Source organism: Balaenoptera acutorostrata, chromosome 1 (genome assembly GCF_949987535.1).
Source record: "Balaenoptera acutorostrata chromosome 1, mBalAcu1.1, whole genome shotgun sequence".
Classification (NCBI taxonomy): Eukaryota; Metazoa; Chordata; class Mammalia; order Artiodactyla; family Balaenopteridae; genus Balaenoptera; species Balaenoptera acutorostrata.
Window position 1 is genome coordinate 75341402 of NC_080064.1, and position 17767 is coordinate 75359168.

At 42.2% G+C, this 17767-nt stretch overlaps 1 protein-coding gene across 3 annotated transcripts in view; it reads left to right on the forward strand.

Annotated features, from left to right (window-relative positions):
• DNAI3 (dynein axonemal intermediate chain 3) overlaps window positions 1-1161 on the forward strand; it is a 101145-nt gene extending 99984 nt beyond the window's left edge. For all 3 annotated transcript variants that reach the window (XM_007173031.3, XM_007173033.3, XM_007173032.2), the window contains one exon: window positions 898-1161. In XM_007173031.3, coding sequence (XP_007173093.2) covers window positions 898-1041 — 144 coding nt within the window. In that variant the 3' untranslated portion in view covers window positions 1042-1161. The remainder of the gene's footprint in view (window positions 1-897) is intronic.
• Window positions 1162-17767: the final 16606 nt, after the last annotated feature.

Below are 17767 nucleotides of genomic sequence, written 5' to 3' on the forward strand. Positions count from 1 at the left end.
CAACTACTGAAGCCCGAGCGCCTAGAGCCTGTGCTCCACAACAAGAGAAGCCACCGCAATGAGAAGCCCGCGCACCGCAACGAATAGTCCCCGCTCGCTGCAACTAGAGAAAGCCTGCGAGCATCAACGAAGACCCAACACAGCCAAAAATAAATAAATAAATAAAAATTTAAAAAAAAATACAGTTCTGGTCCCTTTGATGGAATCCACAAAGACAGGGCTTTGTGACAAGGGATCAGAAGGCACAGGAGGACATTAGGATGGGGACAGGACAAGAGGAGAAAAAACAAAAGCCACACAGGATGACACAACAAGATGAAGTGACCCTAAAGTTCACCTGAAAGAAGACACAGATGAGAAAAAACAAAATCTTAAAAATCGTAATGACTGCCCTAGCAGATATGACAATCAATTAAAATGTCACAATAATTAAACCAGAGCAGTACTCAGGCGAACACTGAGAGATCAAAGAACAAAACAGATGACTCAGATTATTCAGCAAGTGGTGTTGGGTAAATTAGCTGAATAAATGCCCTTCATTGTTATTCTCTCCCCTCTCAATGTGCTCCTCCCTCCATCAGTGGCAGGAGCTTGTAGGCCAGCCTGGATTGCCCCTGCCGCCGAGAGCCCACATCCAGTCCATCAGCAGACTGGGTCAGCCCCACCGCCAGGAGACGCCTTGAGTCCGCACACACCGCTCCGCTCATCTCTGCCCCGCCCCTTCCGAGCCCGCAGCCCCTCCCCCCGACTGTGCAAGAGACGCCCTCCTGCCCCGCCCCTCCCGGCCCTTCCTTAGATCGACAGCCGGGCCAGCCTTTCAAAAAGAGCCCCTTCCCAGCCTTTGGTCTCTCTAGCTGCCAGAGTTTTATACAAATGACTTGCTTTTTTTCCCCCTAGAAAACGTATCAGAAGTCAAAAGAACAACTGGAAGCCGAATTGAAAATGGACTACGAGAGTTATTTGGAACTGGAAAAGGACATCCTCATCCATCTTGGTCTAATCAAAGTGAAAGAGACAATGTCGTACATGGAAATGATATAGAAAAGCTTTCTCTAGGGGGTGTTTTGAGGGCTTTGTGGGACTTTACTCATCATTTTTTATGTAAGGTGAACTAGCAAAACTAAACATGAAAAAGGTTTACTTACGCATATCAAGCTTTTATTTCACTGCTATTAAAACTTTTGAATTAAATAAGATCTGTTTCCATTTTTTGGACTGAATATGTACTAAACTTTGTACTGAATATAAAAGCTATTGATAATGAAATTTTCATTTTCCTATAATAATACAGAGCTTCAGACATCCACCCTCAGTCCTCAGCTGACATCCATTCAGAGCTCCTAATCCCAGACAGAAGTGGAGCTCAAACTTTGCTCCTAATTATCAGGTTGCTTTTGGTCACCTCACCAAAAAGTGCTCGCACTGGGCCACTGCACAGATTGTCAGGCCATGTGCTCAACACAATATTAGCAGATGGAATCCAGAAATATACGCATAGAAAAGGATAACACGTGAAGATCATGTTGGATTTATCCAGGAAATATAAGGTAAATTTAACAGTAGAAAATAAATCGATATTTGATTAAAGGAGGGAATTTATGATACCAAAAAAATGCAGAAAAACATTCCCTAAAATTCAACATCCACTCATGATAAAACAATAAATTCTTTGCAATTACAAAAAGAAGGAAACTTCCTTAATCGGATGCAGGGTAGCTAAAACAATCCTACAACAAACGTTATACTTAACGGTGAAAAGCTGAAAGTTTTCCTCAGACGTGTGGAACGAGATGGTGCCCACTGTCGTGTCTTCTAGTCAATATTGTACTGAAGGTTTACCCAGTGTGGGCACAAAAAGGAAAGAGCGTATGAAACTGAGTTGTGAAAGAGCTTGATGTATCTCAATAACAGATTCAACGTCACAGGAAAGTGACTAGCGTGAGAGGTGGGTTGAGGGGAGAGTGGCAGGAGATGAGACTGGAGAAGCAGCTTGGAGCCAGGTGGTGAAGGCTCCCGTAAACCAAACTAAAGAAGCTGGATTAGAGCTTGCAGATAATGGGGAATTAATGGAAGGGCTAAGCAGGAAGGTGACACGATCAGCTTTATACTCAGGAAGATAAGGAATGGATTAGAGTGGGAGAGTCTCAAGGCAGGAAATCCTATTAGGAGACAGTTGTAATAGTTCAAGGTGAAAGATTAGGGCACCCTGTCCTGAAGCTTAATGTGAAAATAAAAATGAAAGGCTGATTGGGTGGGGAAGGGAAGACAAAGGATGATGCCAAGGTTTATAAGTTAAGTTGCTACAGGAGGTAAAATGTGGTCCAGTGGCTAAGACTCCACGCTCCCAGTGGAGGGGGCCCCGGTTCGATCCCTGGTCAGGGAACTAGAGCCCACATGCCGCAACTAAGACTTCACATGCTGTAACTGAAGATCCTGCACGCAGCAAAGAAGATCCCGCGTGCTGCAACTAAGACCCGGCGCAGCCAAATAAATAAGTAAATATTAAAAAAAACAACAACTATGTACACAAAAGTCAGGTAGGTAGTAGCACTTAACCATCTGTGTGCCTTTGGACAGATGACGTATAGCTGTGAAACATTCCCCGTCTGTGGAGTCAGGTTGAGAGTGTTCACCTTGTAACATTTTATAAGGGCAAATGAGCACCTGCAAGTAAGGTGGTGGTGCGCCGCACATGTCACTGTCATTACTGGAATGTCCCAGGGCTCATCCTTGTATTTGAACTTTTTTTTTTCTTCCCTTTTTTTTTTTTAAATCCACACCCATGGCTTAGGTGAATCCATCCAGTCTCATAGCTTCATATACTACCTCTATCCCTGGCCTGGACTTTTCCCGTAAAATCAAGCACTGTATATTCATATGAGTACTTAATGTCTCTCCTTGGGTGTATAATATGCATCTCATATTTAAACGCGTCCAAAATTGAGTGCCTGAATTTCCCTCCAAAACCCATGCTTCCTGCAGTCCTCCCAATCACCTTGCTTCTAGTTGCTTGGGCAAAAACCTTGATGTCATCCTTCATTTCTCTCTTTCTCTCACAATCCATGCCCAAACTGTGAGCAAATTCTGTTGACTACACCTTCAAAATACACCCAGAACCTGATCATGTCTCTCCTTCCTTACTGTTACCACCGTGGTCCAAGCCGCCATCATCGCCAGCTGGGATTTTCACAGTGGCCTGACGGTTCGCCCTTCAGTCTCTCTCAACAGCAGCCAGGTGGTGGTTTTAAATGGAAGCCAGAGGCTGTGATTCTGCTCAGAGCTCCTCCTCGGCTTCCCAGCTCACTAGGAGTAGGAGTAGGAGCCAAAAACTTTCCTGGACCTGCAAGCCCTCGTGTGGTCAGGCCCTCTGTTGTCACCCTGGTTTCATCTCTCCTTCTCCTCCGCTCATCACACCATCCATCATGCCAGACTCCTATGTACCCAATATGCCAGGCATGTTCCTATCCCAGGGCATTTGTGCTTGCTGGTCTGTGCTTTCTCCAGCAATTTTCCCTGTTTTATTTTCACGTGTTCCCTCAAAGGTAAAGAGAAAAAAAGTTTTGAGTACCTGCTATGTACCAAGCTCTATAATTTTTTTGATTTATTTATTTTTATTGAAGTATATAGTTGAACAGAGTGTTCAGGGTAGGTCATACTGGGAAGGTGACATTGGAGCAAAGACCTGAAGAAGGTGAGGGGTTTTGCCCTATCGTCTTCTAGGGGAAGCATGTTTCCTAACCCAGCCCCCCACCTCCCAACCCCAGCCGACTTCTGCTTCGGTCTCCTGGACAGAGGTGTGGCCACCTCTTAGTGCAAAAGAAGGTGGGACTACAGAGAACAGGAGTTACCTGGGGCTGGTACATTGTTGTCTCAAACAAAAGCAAGGTTTTCTTAGCACAGAAGATATTGAATAAGCGTCTCCCTTAGGGTTATCAAGTAAAGAGCTTAGCATGGTCTGGCATATAGCAAGCAGTAAATATGTTTTGTTACTATTTTATATAATTTATAAATACAATATTATTATAATATTCTTGCTATAGAAACTAAACGTAGGGTTCATCTTGCCTATGATAGCAGTTATTATCAGTTGAGTGTGATATTTTTATTGTGTGTTTATAACCTCAGTTTTTCCAGGTCTCGTCATCTCACCAGCCTATGGCTCCCAATGGGGTCACATAGCCATAGCCCACGTTTCATGGGATCTTGCCCCACCTGCTTAACAGGTATCTCATCCTTCTGCAAAGCCCCTCCAGGTGTGTCCTGTAGTCCCAGGCATGAGGGTACAGTCATATGTTTAAAAACAAGCCCACAACCACAAGGCACTCAAGACTCCCTTTTCCCAACGTGCTAGAGATGCTAATGACCTGTGACATGGAGGAAGGTTCTGGGTCAGTGCCTCTGTGTTAGTTAAGTTCTAGCAAGAAGCGAACACCAAGGCAGGACTAGATGTGCAAGAGATTTACTGGGAGACTGAGCAGGAGATGCCAGGGAGAGCCCTCAGACCTCGATGCAGGTCTGGTACCCGTGGAAGGAGAGAGGGGAGGAAAGAGAACAGGGTAGGGTGCGTCTCAGACCACCCAGCACGCTCACTGAGGCTTTGGAATTTGGGCACACTCACTGTGCTGCCTCCTCCTTCCCTGGGATGAGTTCTCTCCAAGGCTTTTCAGCTCCTCCAACAAATGCCTTTTTCTCTGGCTCGGATCCTCCATTTGGCAGACAAGGTCTGCTGAATCCTAGCAGAGAACACAGTTGAGACTCAAGCTGGGAAGCTCTGGTTGAAAGTGTAGGAATATTGGGTGTGAATGAAAACAGAGTTTGGTGTTGTGTCTCCTTTCAATTCCCACGGCTCTAGCCCTTTCCCCTACTGCGCTGTGGGTCAACCCAGTCTTCTTTGTCTGCACTTAGGTCTTTTGGTCTGGTGTACAGTATAGTGAAAAGAAAGGGGTCTTGAGATCCTAGCAGAACGGAGTGCTAATCCCAGCTTCCTCACCCTAAGCGAACTGTTCTGTCCCCCAAGTCTTGGTTACATTATCTGTAAAATGGGGATAATAATCATACCTACTTCCTACAACAAAAATGTGTGTAAAACATCTGGCATATAGTTGGTGCTCAATAAATGGTGCCTCTTTTTCTTGCTTGGTCTCAGGTGTACACGCTCACACACCAGAGAAACCATAGTGTTTCCTCTTTGTCCTATGTAATAATCTCTCATTTTCACATTTTTGTTATTATTATCATTATTATTTTACTTTTTGGCCGCACAGCGCAGCATGTGGGATCTTAGTTCCCCTACCAGGGATCGATCCCTTGCCCCCTGCAGTGGAAGTGCAGAGTCTTAACCACTGGACCACAGGGAAGTCCCCATTTTTGTTATTATTAACCATAATGAGAATGTCTCTCACTCCCAAATATGACCTAAGCGGGGACTCTGCACACCTCGTTTAATATTAACCTATGATCATTTTAGCACGAGACATGTTAGACATAGTATTTAAAATCTGAATGGTAGCTTTCTTTTTTGTAGAACTAAAATGCTTATGGCTATTCTGAAAATTAATCACTCTAATAAGACTTGATTTATTTAGCCTAAATTTAATTATCATTCAGCTGTACAAACTGCTTTTTACCCACCAAGAAACGTTGCATAATTAAACCAGTGTATTTTCAGGCCCTCAGATAAACACATTGTGTGTGTGTGCTTTGGAGGAAAAGGCCATTGACTCTAGCACACGTTGGCCCCGGCACACTTCCACAGCCTCACTAATCCACCACTGTAAATAATTAACATCTCCCTGTGCCCTGCACCCCAGAGCCTGCTTGGGGTAGCTTCTCTGCACCCAGTTGCTAGGCTGCCATTGCCAGGTCAGATACTATGTGACTGAGCAAGGCCCCTGCGACGGAAATTAAATATCTCAGTGAAGGGCAAATTAAACCCTGTATGATGAACTCACTCCTTCCATGACTGGTGAACTGTTTGAGGGTCACAGGCTCATGTAAAACAACTTCGCACCATCAGAGTAGAATCCCAAACATCAAAGAAACCAGCCATGGAAATCTACTGGGCAACTGATGGTTTAAAAAAATTGTGTAATTGCTTCCAAATGCTTTGTTGTTCACAAATATGACACTAAAAATATATGCAGCGAGTATGGTAAATAATATAGGTTGTGTTTCTCTGCAATAACGCCAACATTCTAAACTTAAAAGGACAGAAAATGAGGTTTCTCTAAGTCACCTGTACATGTGATATTCTAGACTGTTTTTATACTTTTATTAAAGAGGAGAAGGAAAGAAGATATGAAATGGATTTCATATTCTTCCCTGTCAACTAAAGATACATCTTCCAGTGCTTTTTAGAAGCCATATTTTTAAGAAGAATAATTCTCTTTTAAAAAAACCACTCTAAAAAAAGAAAACAACTCTAAATCGAATCTAATATATGGCAGGTGTCTGCTTTATTTCAACCTGAATAAACAAGCTAAATTAAGCACTGAAACTGATAATAATTTTTCACTTTTAATGAAGTTTCCTGACTGTATGGATCTAAATATAACAAATTAAAAAAAAAACCAACAGAATACATTATCTCAATTATCCAGAAACCTAACCAATAACTAGAACTTCAATGTGTTCTAGTTTGGCAATGAACACTTTTGACAACAAAACACACAAAAAATGTCTTATTATTAGGGATTTTTTATTAGCGACCAATTTCAAGGTCCGTCCAAATATCAGTAGGATTCAGACAGTCATGTCTGCCGGACGGAACAATATTTTCTTTTTTTTTTAATATATATTTTTAAAATTTATTCTATTTTTTTGGCTTCGTCGGGTCTTAGTTGTGGCATGCGGGATCATCGTTGAGGCATGAGGAATCTTCTGTTGTGGCGCACCAGCTCTTCGCGCGGGCTTCTCCCGAGCTGTGGCGTGCCGGTTTTCTCTCTCTAGTTGTGGCACGCAGGCTCCAGAGTGTGTGCAATCTGTAGTTTGCGGCACGCGGGCTCTCTAGTTGAGGTGCGTGAGATCAGTTGTTGTGGCGTGCTGGCTTAGCTGCCCGCCCCTCCACCCCCATGTGGGAACCTAGTTCCCCGACCAGGGATCAAATCCGCATCGCCTGCATTGGAAGGCGGATTCTTTACCACTGGACCACCAGGGAAGTCCCCTGAACAATCATTTCTGATGGTCATTAGTACAGAGACAGCCAAGTAGAGTTTAAGCTCAGCCGCTCTCAACCTTTGTAATGCTGGGCAAATAACCTTTCTGATCCTCCATTTCTTCATCTAGTAAATAAGGATAATAATTCTCACTGCACAGAATTATCATGAAGATTATAGTCAGATAAAACATATGAAAGTTCCTTGTAAAATCTAATTGCTTTAAACATAAATATGTACAATAATAATAATAATAATAATAATAATAATAATAATAATAATAGATGGTGAACTATTTCAGAATTGTAAGGTGATTTTTTGAATCATCAAAGCAAGTTTACTTATGTTTACTGTAATATATTTTTATTACATTATAATTCCTGATAGTGTTTAATTAATATTCAGCTAACCAAGATGTTCCATTCTCTTACCCCATCAAATATAAACAATTTATCTGTATTAGTAGCCAATTGATTTGGTTTAAAAATTAAATGGGTCTTAAAGTCTGAAACTTAGGGGGAAATTAGACATCATCTTAGGAAAGAGAGCTACCTGTTTAAGAGGTCAGAAGGCATTTTGTATGTCCCTCTCAACCCCATCCACGTCAACCAGAGAACCATGTCGCCAATCACTCAACTGCATGGGTTTTATTTTTTGAGACTATCAGAATTTTCTTTGTCTGCCCTTCTCCAGCCTCAGGAGTGAGCAAACCCCAGAAAAACACCTGGGCTCTAACTAGGGAGCCCTGGTGATGCGGCTGTGCATCCAGAGGGGTCTAGTCCCCGGAAATGACACACTGTAGACAGGGTTTGAAGCAAATAGATTCTGCACCAGTTCATTATGAGAATCTTAATTTTAATTGATTCATAGTCATCTGAGCAGGGAGGGGGTGACAGACACCACCAGTGCTTGTCAAACATCCACATGCACCTTTGTATTTTCCAGCTTCCTTTGCAGTTAGGTTGGGGCTATGACTGAATTCTGGGCAACAGGATGTGGGTAGAAATGGTAGAAGCCACTTCCAGGCTTTGCTTTAACTCATCTCATGAAATCCTCTGACTGTACCTTCCCCTGTTACGTGTTTCAGATGCCATATTTATAAAACAGAGAAAAGTCTCTCAACCTGTTTAGGACTTCCCACAGACAGGAAATAAACCTTTATTGTATTAAACCACCAAGACATCAGGGTTTATTTGTTACCCCTTCATAGCCTAGCCCATCCTGATGAAGTCAGATGAATGAGAGGACAGTCTCATTAGAACACATGTGCATAACTGTTAGTTGGCAATCAGGAATTGGACTTAAATCTGTGCACATTTAATAAGACACTAGGAAAATTTAAAAAGCCATAACTAAAGATATCAAAAGAAAAAAAAACTTTCTTAAATTGGAAATTACCTGTGTCTATGGGTTGAAAGAGTACACTATATTCCAAGCAAAGTCCAACTTATTCAGTAAGTGGGTGAATTGGGATTTACATATTACTCCAAATCTCATGTTTTAAATACTCAACACTAAAGCCAAAGTGGTCATTTAAAAATCAAATCTGAGCCCCATCACTTCCCCACTTAAAACTTTTCAATGGCTGGCCCTCATTGGCTTCAGGAGAGGGTCTAAGTTCTTTCCCTGCTTATGACACAGCCTGCTTGCTTTTTAAATCTCACAGGTTTTCCTTCCCTCACTTCCCCTCCAGACATTGCAATCCATGCTGTTCTCCACAAGTGCTGTGCTCTCTCTTACCTCTGCTTCCTGGAAAATGCTATTCCCCTTCCATGGATAAAAAGCTACCAAGAATTCAAAAATGCTCTAAAATGAATTAGTATCTAATGCGGCAGAATAGTACCTACACACATTTTAAAAATAATAATTCATGTGTAGTCCTTCTATGGAAAAATGAACAGTGCTCACAAGAACTTGTTTTAGAGACTAAAAAAGGAATTGACAATGTGATATTAATAGTTTTCAAAGTTACAAAGTAAGAGAAGTGTCTGGATCAGAATCAGGGCTTTGGAGTCAGAATTCTGAGCCACTTACAAGCTTTAGAGATTTAACCATGACAAGCTTCTGCTGTGGCTGAATGAATTCTCAAAAATGGCTGCAGCAATAGTTCTGGTCCCACAAGCTCTTTAAAACCGTTGCCACACCCCCATCAAAAGATAGACTCTGTTTCCCCTCCCCTTGAAATTGGGTGGGGTTTTGTGGTTGCCTCAAGGACTAGAGTGCAGCAGAAATGATACTGCGTGACGTCTGAGGCCAGGTCAAACAGGGGAACACGGATGTGGCTTCCATCTGGCCCACTCTCACCGGACACCCGCTCTTAGAACCCAGCTGCTGTGTTGTGAGGAAGTCCAGGCTACATGGAGAAGACACATGTAGGTGTTCTAGTCAACAGCCCCAGGTGAAGTTTCACCCAAAGGCCAGCGTCAACCACCATGCATGTGAATGAATGAGACTTCAGATGATTCCAGCCCTGAGCCAACGAGCTACCCCAGCTGATGCTGCGTGGAAGAGAGAGGAGTTATCCCTGCCAAGATCTGCCAGAGACCAGATTTTTGAGCAAAGTAAACGCTGTCATTACGTTAAGCTGTTAAGTTGTGGTGTGGTTTGTTACGTAGCTACAGATAACTGGAAAAACCACCTTATATGGCTCTTGTGATGATTAAATGAGATAGAACATAAAAAATTCCTAGTACAGTGTCCAAAACATAGTAGATCCTCAATAATGTTAGTTTCCTGGGCTTCCCTGGTGGCGCAGTGGTTGAGAATCTGCCTGCTAATGCAGGAGACACGGGTTCGAGCCCTGGTCTGGGAAGATCCCACATGCCACGGAGCAGCTGGGCCCGTGAGCCACAGCTGCTGAGCCTGCGCGTCTGGAGCCTGTGCCCCGCAACGGGAGGGGCCGCGATAGTGAAAGGCCCGCGCACCGCGATGAAGAGTGGCCCCCACTTGCCGCAACTAGAGAAAGCCCTCGCACGAACCGAAGACCCAGCACAGCCAAAAATAAATAAATAAATAAATAAATAAATAATAAATAAAATTAAAAAAAAAATAATAATAATGTTAGTTTCCTATAATGTGTCAATAATTATGGAAATTATTCCAAAATAGTATATTTATTTATTTCTATCCCTACTTTGTTCAAGGAAGGGTTATAAGAAGCATAGTATATAGTGCCTCTGCTTTTAATACATATAATCTAGTAAGACGATTAACTATATACCCAAATGACTACAATAGAAAACAGAATGAAATAAGTGCTATGCACCTTAAAATTTGATAAAGGTCCTTAATAAATATCAAACTATAAGTAGCACAAACCTCTGGTGAGTAGGATTACTTTGAAGTAAGTAAAGAGGGGAAAGAGGTGCATAAAAGAATATTCTTTCAACTGCATACTCCTCTGTATTGTTGGAATTGCTACAGGAAACATGCATTTCTTTACTTATTATCCTCCTTTTACTGAAGTGTTACAAACAGTAGAGTGCACAAATTGTAAGCATGCAGCTGACTTAATTTTTAGTTGTGTATACTCCCGTGTAAGCATGTAACAATTACCCAAGCATGCATTAGTTCAATAAGAATTTTTTAATTTGAAAAATTATTTGCAACACAAACTAGGCAGTGGATCAGTACCTCTAAAACACAAATAACTTATAAATTCATAAGAAAACAATGTCTAAGTAGAAAATTGGCAATTTATAAATGTAGAAATACAAATGGCCCAAAAACAAATAAAAGAAGTACATTTTTTAAAAATTTTGTTTTTAAATGTACTTCTTTGCCTGTACATTGGTTACGAAAGAAAGGTTAATAATTCCCAGTATTGGTGAAGTTTTAGAGAAAGCAGCACAGCAGAAGAGTGGAAAGCAGTTTGACAGGATGTATTTTTAAATGACTTCCATTTACAATTGCTCTCTGATATGGAGATCTCTATGCTGAAAATTACAAAGTACTGATTAAATAAATCAAAGAAGACAAATAGAGACTTACGTTTATAAATTGGAAGACCCTGCATAGTAAAGATGTCAGTTCTCCCTCAAATGATATACAGATTTAATGCAATTCCTATCAAAATTCCAGCTAGCTTCTTTGTAGACATAGACAAGCTTATTCTAAAGTTTATATCATAAGGGAAAGACTCTGGGATAGTGTATTAATTACACTTTTAACTTCTGTAAATTGATGCTTTGACATCTACAAAATGGCTACCAGTTGTTCCCAGGTAAACCCTGGTCCACCCCAAAATATCTGGAGATTTGAGATAGCTCCGAACAATAGGCTGTAACAGTCACAGCGAACACAAATTTTGCAGGGTGCCACTTTCAAATGCACCTAGCCAGTCCTAAGCCAGCCTACCCCATCTCACCCACTCCTGCAGCAGGAATCACAATAAAGGCTCTTGCCCACGGGTCTCTCCCCACCTCACAACCTACCCCAGTGCTTCCCCTGAGCGGCCTTGCGTGGTAGCTGCATCCCCCAGCCTCGCCCCTCACCCCCCGGAACTGTGAGCATAACAGCCGTGAAACTCTCTGCTTTTTCTCTCTTGATCTGTGTCTGCCCTCACTGTACCTCACCCAAGCTAATATGGTTAAAACAGCTAGCCCAGACAATTTTTTTTTTTTAAGTTCTTTGCTGTTTATCTGAAATTCAAATTTTACTAGGTATCCTCTATTTTTTTTTTTTTTAATTTATTTATGGCTGTGTTGGGTCTTCATTTCTGTGCGAGGGCTTTCTCTAGTGGCGAGCGGGGGCCACTCTTCGTCGCGGTGCGCGGGCCTCTCACCATCGCGGCCTCTGTTATTGCGGAGCACAGGCTCCAGACGCCCAGGCTCAGTAATTGTGGCTCACGGGCCCAGTTGCTCCGCGGCATGTGGGATCTTCCCAGACCAGGGCTCGAACCCGTGTCCCCTGCATTGGCAGGCAGATTCTCAACCACTGCACCACCAGGGAAGCCCTGTATAACTATATTTATCTACCAGGAAAGATACGCAGAATATGATACTGAGTTAAAAAATACGTTATAGAACAGTACATACATGGTCCCATTTTTGTAAGATGTCATATATGTCACTACATAAATATTACATGGGCTCTGAGTTGTCTGAAAGTATAGTCACCGACGTGTAACCAATCCATTTTTTGGATGTTCAGAGTTCTGATGATTTTTACTTTCGTCTTTGTACTTTTCATATTGTCTGAATTATTAAAAAACAAACTGTTCTTATAAAAAAGAAACACAGCCAGCTTTTAAAAAATCTATTAGCTTTAAACAAATATCATGCAAGAATAAAAGATATTAGACTTTTCTGATGACTTTGAATATTTTATTTTGTAGTATCAAAACTCTTGCTCCAGCAAATGTGCCTTAGAAAGGAATGAAGACCTGCAAGCATTTGCAAAACAGCATTCTAAGCTTGGACATGCCCAGTTTGCTTTATTTTTGCCACCAACTAGCCCGAAGAACCCAAGCCTAGAGCAGGGGTTCTTAGCCTGGCTTGCATGTGAAAATGACCTGCGGTGACTATAAAAGGACAGATGCACAGGCAGGGTTAAGAATCACTGGTCAAAAGCAGCAGACATAGGAGAACAAGAAATCACAGGAAGCCATCTATTCTAGCTGCTTCTGAGGAAGCTCCTTCTGAATTTAGGCCTGAAGAGTCAGGCAGGTGAAGGTGAGCTGGGATGGAGGAGCTAAACAGGGTTTCTCAACCTTGGCACTGTTGTCATTTGGGGTTGAATAATTCCTTGCTGTGAGGGGCTGTCATCTGTATTATGGGAGGTTTGGCAGTATCCCTGGCCTCTACTCACTAGATGCAAATAACATTTCTTCAGTTGTGACAACAAAAATGTCTCCAGTTACTGCAACTGTCCCTGTGGGGGAAGTGCGGGCAAAACTGGCACCTCTCACCCCAAGAACCATTGGGCTAGAAGGGAAGCAGGGAGTTCTCTGGAGCGGGAACTTCATTGCAGAGATGTAGGATGGAAGTCAAGCAACGCCCCAGCAGCTTGGTGCAGGGAGAGTGGGGACGGGGAAGGCAAGAAGCAGGTGAGTTTAGGAGGTAAGGGAGCCACTACCTGTGTCATAAAACGCCATGATAAACATATTTTCATCACATTTTCAACATACAACTTTGCTCTGAAGTCTGCAAAACATTCATTGAAAGAAAAACAGCTAACCAAAACAACTAACAAGTAACAAATTTAAAAAATAGCAAAAATTAATCTCAAAAGACTGTGAAGTAGACTTCTGTGTTAGTTTCCTAACAAATTACCACAAACTTAGCAGCTTAAAGCAATAGAAATTTGTTCTTTTACAGTTCTAGAGGCCAGAAGTCCGAACTGGGTCTCGCAGGACAGCTTTCTTCTGGAGGTAGTGGAGACCCTGCTCCTTGCTCCTCCTCCTGGCATCCCTCCTTCACAGCTCGTCACTCGTCTCCGCTTCCACCTTCACTGCCCTTCGCCTCTTCTGTGGTCAGACCTCCCTTGGCCTTTTATAAGGACACTTGTGTTTAGATTTAGGGCCCATCTGGATAATCCAGGGACATCTCCCCATCCCAAATCTTTCTCAGGGGTGGAACAGGAGACGAGAAGTGGGTGAGCATTCCGCTTTAATGAAAACAGCTAATCTTCATTAATGGCTACATGGCTAATCTCCTTGAATCCATTATACCCATCACTCGAGATTTTTTGAAGCAAAGGGACATTTTTTAAGAGGTCTGTATCCCTTGAGTATTTTATAACAGGCCTTTATGATTTGACAGTGGTTGTCTTTACTGCTGAAAACTGTCAATTGATGCCACCCTACTAATAACAATAGCTAACATCTCATGAACCCTTACTAAACGCTCCTAAATGCTTTTTTTTTAAATAAACACCATTGAACTGTACACTTTATTTTTATTTTTTTATTTTTTATTATTTATTTATTTATGGCTGCGTTGGGTACTCGCTGCGGCGCGCGGGCCCCTCATTGCCGTGGCCTCTCTTGTTGCAGAGCACGGGCTCCAGGCGTGCAGGCCTTAGCAGCTGTGGTGCACGGGCTTAGTTGCTCCGCGTCATGTGGGATCCCCCCGGACCAGGGCTCGAACCCGTGTCCCCTGCATAGGCAGGCGGACTCCCAACCACTGCGCCACCCGGGAAGGCCCTAAATACTTTAATATATTTTAATCCCCTCAACGATTCTGTGAGGTAGTGGGTACCATCCCCATTTTACAGTCAAGAAAACTGAGACATAGAAAAATCAAGTTACTGTTCCAAGATGTATGAGACACAAACCAAGACTGGCTCCGGAGTTCCTGCTCTCACAGGCCATATTATGCTATGAATCTCAGACTATTGTGCTACTTGAATCTCATATGTACAATACACAAATATACACACGTACACACTTTTAACAGTGTTACTAAGGTATAATTTACATGAAACACACTGTATATATTTAAAATATACAACTGGTTAGGTTTTGACGTATGTATACACGCATGAAATTATCACCAAAATCAAGAAATAAACATATCCATCAGCCCAAAAGTTTCCTCATGCTCCTTTTTAATAGCTCCCTCTAGCATCTTCCCCTCCGTTCCCAGGTAATTGCTGATCTGCTATTTCTATTGCTGTAGGTTAACTTGTATTTTTCTAGAATTTTATATAAATGGAATTGTGTGGTATATACTTATTTTGTCTTATTCTTTCACTTTAGAGATTCATCCGTGTTCTGTGTATCAATAGTTCATTACTTTTCATTGCCGAACTGTATTCCATTATATGGATATACCACAATTTGTTCGATGAACATTTGGATTGGTTGTTTCCTCTTTGGGTTCATTACAAATTATTCTCCTACAATCATTCTTGTCCAAGCCTTTTTATGGACATATGCTTTTTTTTTCTCTTAGATAATTATCCAGGAGTAGAATGTCTGGATCACATGGTGTGGATAGATATAACTTTTTAAGATATTGCCAAATGTTTCCAAACAATTTTACACTGCCACCGGCAGTGATGGGAGTTCTAGTTCCTGTACATTCTCACCAGTGTGGTCAGTCTTTTAAAATTAGCCATTCTAATTAGGATGTAGTGGTATCTTACTGTAGTTTTAATTTGCATTTCCCTAATGACTAATGACTAATGCTGTTGAGCTTATTTTCATGTGTTTGTTTTCCGTCCACATATCTTCTTTCATGAAATGTTTGTTCACATAGTTTGCTCATTCTTTTCTTTTACTATTCAGGTTTGGGAGTTTTCTGTATACAAGTCCTTTACCAAAAACATGCAAACATTTACTCCCACTCTGGTTTATCTTATCATTCTAACAGTGTTTTTCAAAGGGCAGAAGTTTTCAATTTTGATGAATTTCAATTGAGCAATTTGTTTTTTTTAATGGATCATGTTTTTGGTGACCTGAGAAATTTTTGCATAACCCAAGATTTTTTTCTAGGAGTTTTATACTTTTAGGCTTTACATTTAGATATATGATACTTTTCTAGCTGATTTTTATATATGGTATAAGATATATTATTGAAGGTGGGATTTTTTTTTGCATATGAATATCCAGTTGTTTCAACAACACTTGTTGAAAAACCTATCCTTTCTCCCCTGGATTGCCTTTGCCAAAAATCAGTCGTCCATATACGTATGAGTCTGTTTCTGAACTCTCTATTATGTTTCATGGATTTATTCATCTATCCTGATGCCAATACCATACTGTCTTGATTACTATCACTTTATAAGTCATCTTAAAATCAGGTAGTATTGGTTCTCCAACATTGTTCTTTTTTTCAATGTTGTTTGGGCTAGCCTAGGCCTTCATATGTTAATTTACATATGCAATTCTGACTTTCATAAAATTTCCATTAAGTGATTTGCTAGAAGCCCAAGCCCTTTGTGACTTGGGCCCTGTATAAATGCATTAAGGATAGAGCTGATAACGGCTTAAGTACTGTTCTGTGATGGCTGAGGATGTAAGTAGATATGGGAAAGGGAGAAGGCTCATACAAAAGCTGACAATCTTCCAGAAGTGAACATGACATTGGAAGGGTAACAGCAGCAGCAAGGGAGCCCACAGTCAACAGAAAGAACTGAGAGAAACTAAAAGAGTTCCTCTGATATTTTCTTATACATATTCTTTAAAAAGGGGCTTAGTAAGCTCTCATTTTACAGTCAGTAGTGTCTTCTTTTTTTTTTTTTTTGGCTGCACCCCCTTGGTTTGCAGGATCTTAGTTCCCTGACCAGGGATTGAACCCTCACCCTCAGCAGTGAAAGTGCCAAGTTCTAACCACTGGGCCACCAGGGAATTCCCCGCTGTCATTTTAAAATAAAGTACAGATTAAACCCTGTCATCAACACCCTAGTGTTTTACTCAGTCGAGGAGACTGCATACTTCCAGGTGAGCCTGTAGGACCAGATGGAAGGTGAATTTTCCCGGTAGGCAGAGGAGGAGGGGGGGCCAGATTCTTTTGGGCACAGGGGGGAAGGGCAAGACTGCTTGGGCCCCTGGGGCTCGAGGCTTCAGAGCTGGCACACGGCCTCAGGGCCTTGAGGAGAAAGGGACTGATCAAGAGAGGCTAGAATATGCCGAATTTCGGCCACTGTGCAGATTAACCAGGGTGCCGAATGGCAGCAATTTCCTAGCGATTACCTGGAAAATCTTTACATGTTGTTTTTGGCTGCCAACATGCAGTTCGGCGTTTCTATTTCCTGCTCCATTTAACCAAGGGTCCCCAAGTTCATCCTGTGACATTTGGTCACTAGAGGAAGAAGCAATAGGAGGTAATTGTTGGGCGACAACATCCTGTTCTTCTCCTGTTTCCGTAAAAGGGAGGGAACTTCCCCACCTCTCAAGGGGAAAGAGTATGGGAGGAACTCTTCAGCTTCTCTCTGCCCCTCATTTACTGTTCCCCAAGTCACAAGATGGACTTATCTGAGTGGGGAGTGAAGCAGGACTTGAGCCTGCTTGGCTGGGTGCTTCTCTGTTCCCTCATGCTCAGAGCCAGCCTGTCGGGAATATGCACTTGTTTTTATATCTCTGACAGGCTCTACCGCTGCCAGGGGAGGCTTGATTTTAACCAATGCTGCCAGTGACTGGTGGGGACAATCAGATCACAGGGATGTAGAAAGAAGCCCAGTTCACCATAAACCCAAGTCACATTCTCCAGCTTATCTTTATCAGTAGTGAATCTGATTGGCTCTAATTTCAGGAGGGAAAGATAGGCGTGTTGTCCGTCTCCTACCTCACCTATGTTAGCAGAGGTAGTTGAGAGGAAGATGTGCTGGCAGGAGAGGGCCAAAAGTGTAAGAGGAAACAAAATGGAAAATGTGGTCAGGGCCACAGTGCTGAGAAGTTCCCAGAGTAGGAACTCAGGCTGCAAGGATTGGGCTTTGGCTCTGTTCCTGCTGGTGCGGGGACTGTCGGACCACTGGGGTTGACAGCACAGGGCTCATGAAGAATGGACCCTGCTTGGGACATATGTCAGAGAGGCTGCAGACAGATCCTTCCTAGCCCTGCTAGGAAACACTTCACCTCTCTCCGTTGCCAGCTCAAGGTGAGATTCGGGCATATCTGCATGTGGTGCTTTTGTCCCTCAAAAAGAGAACAGCCTGGTGTCATCTGTGTG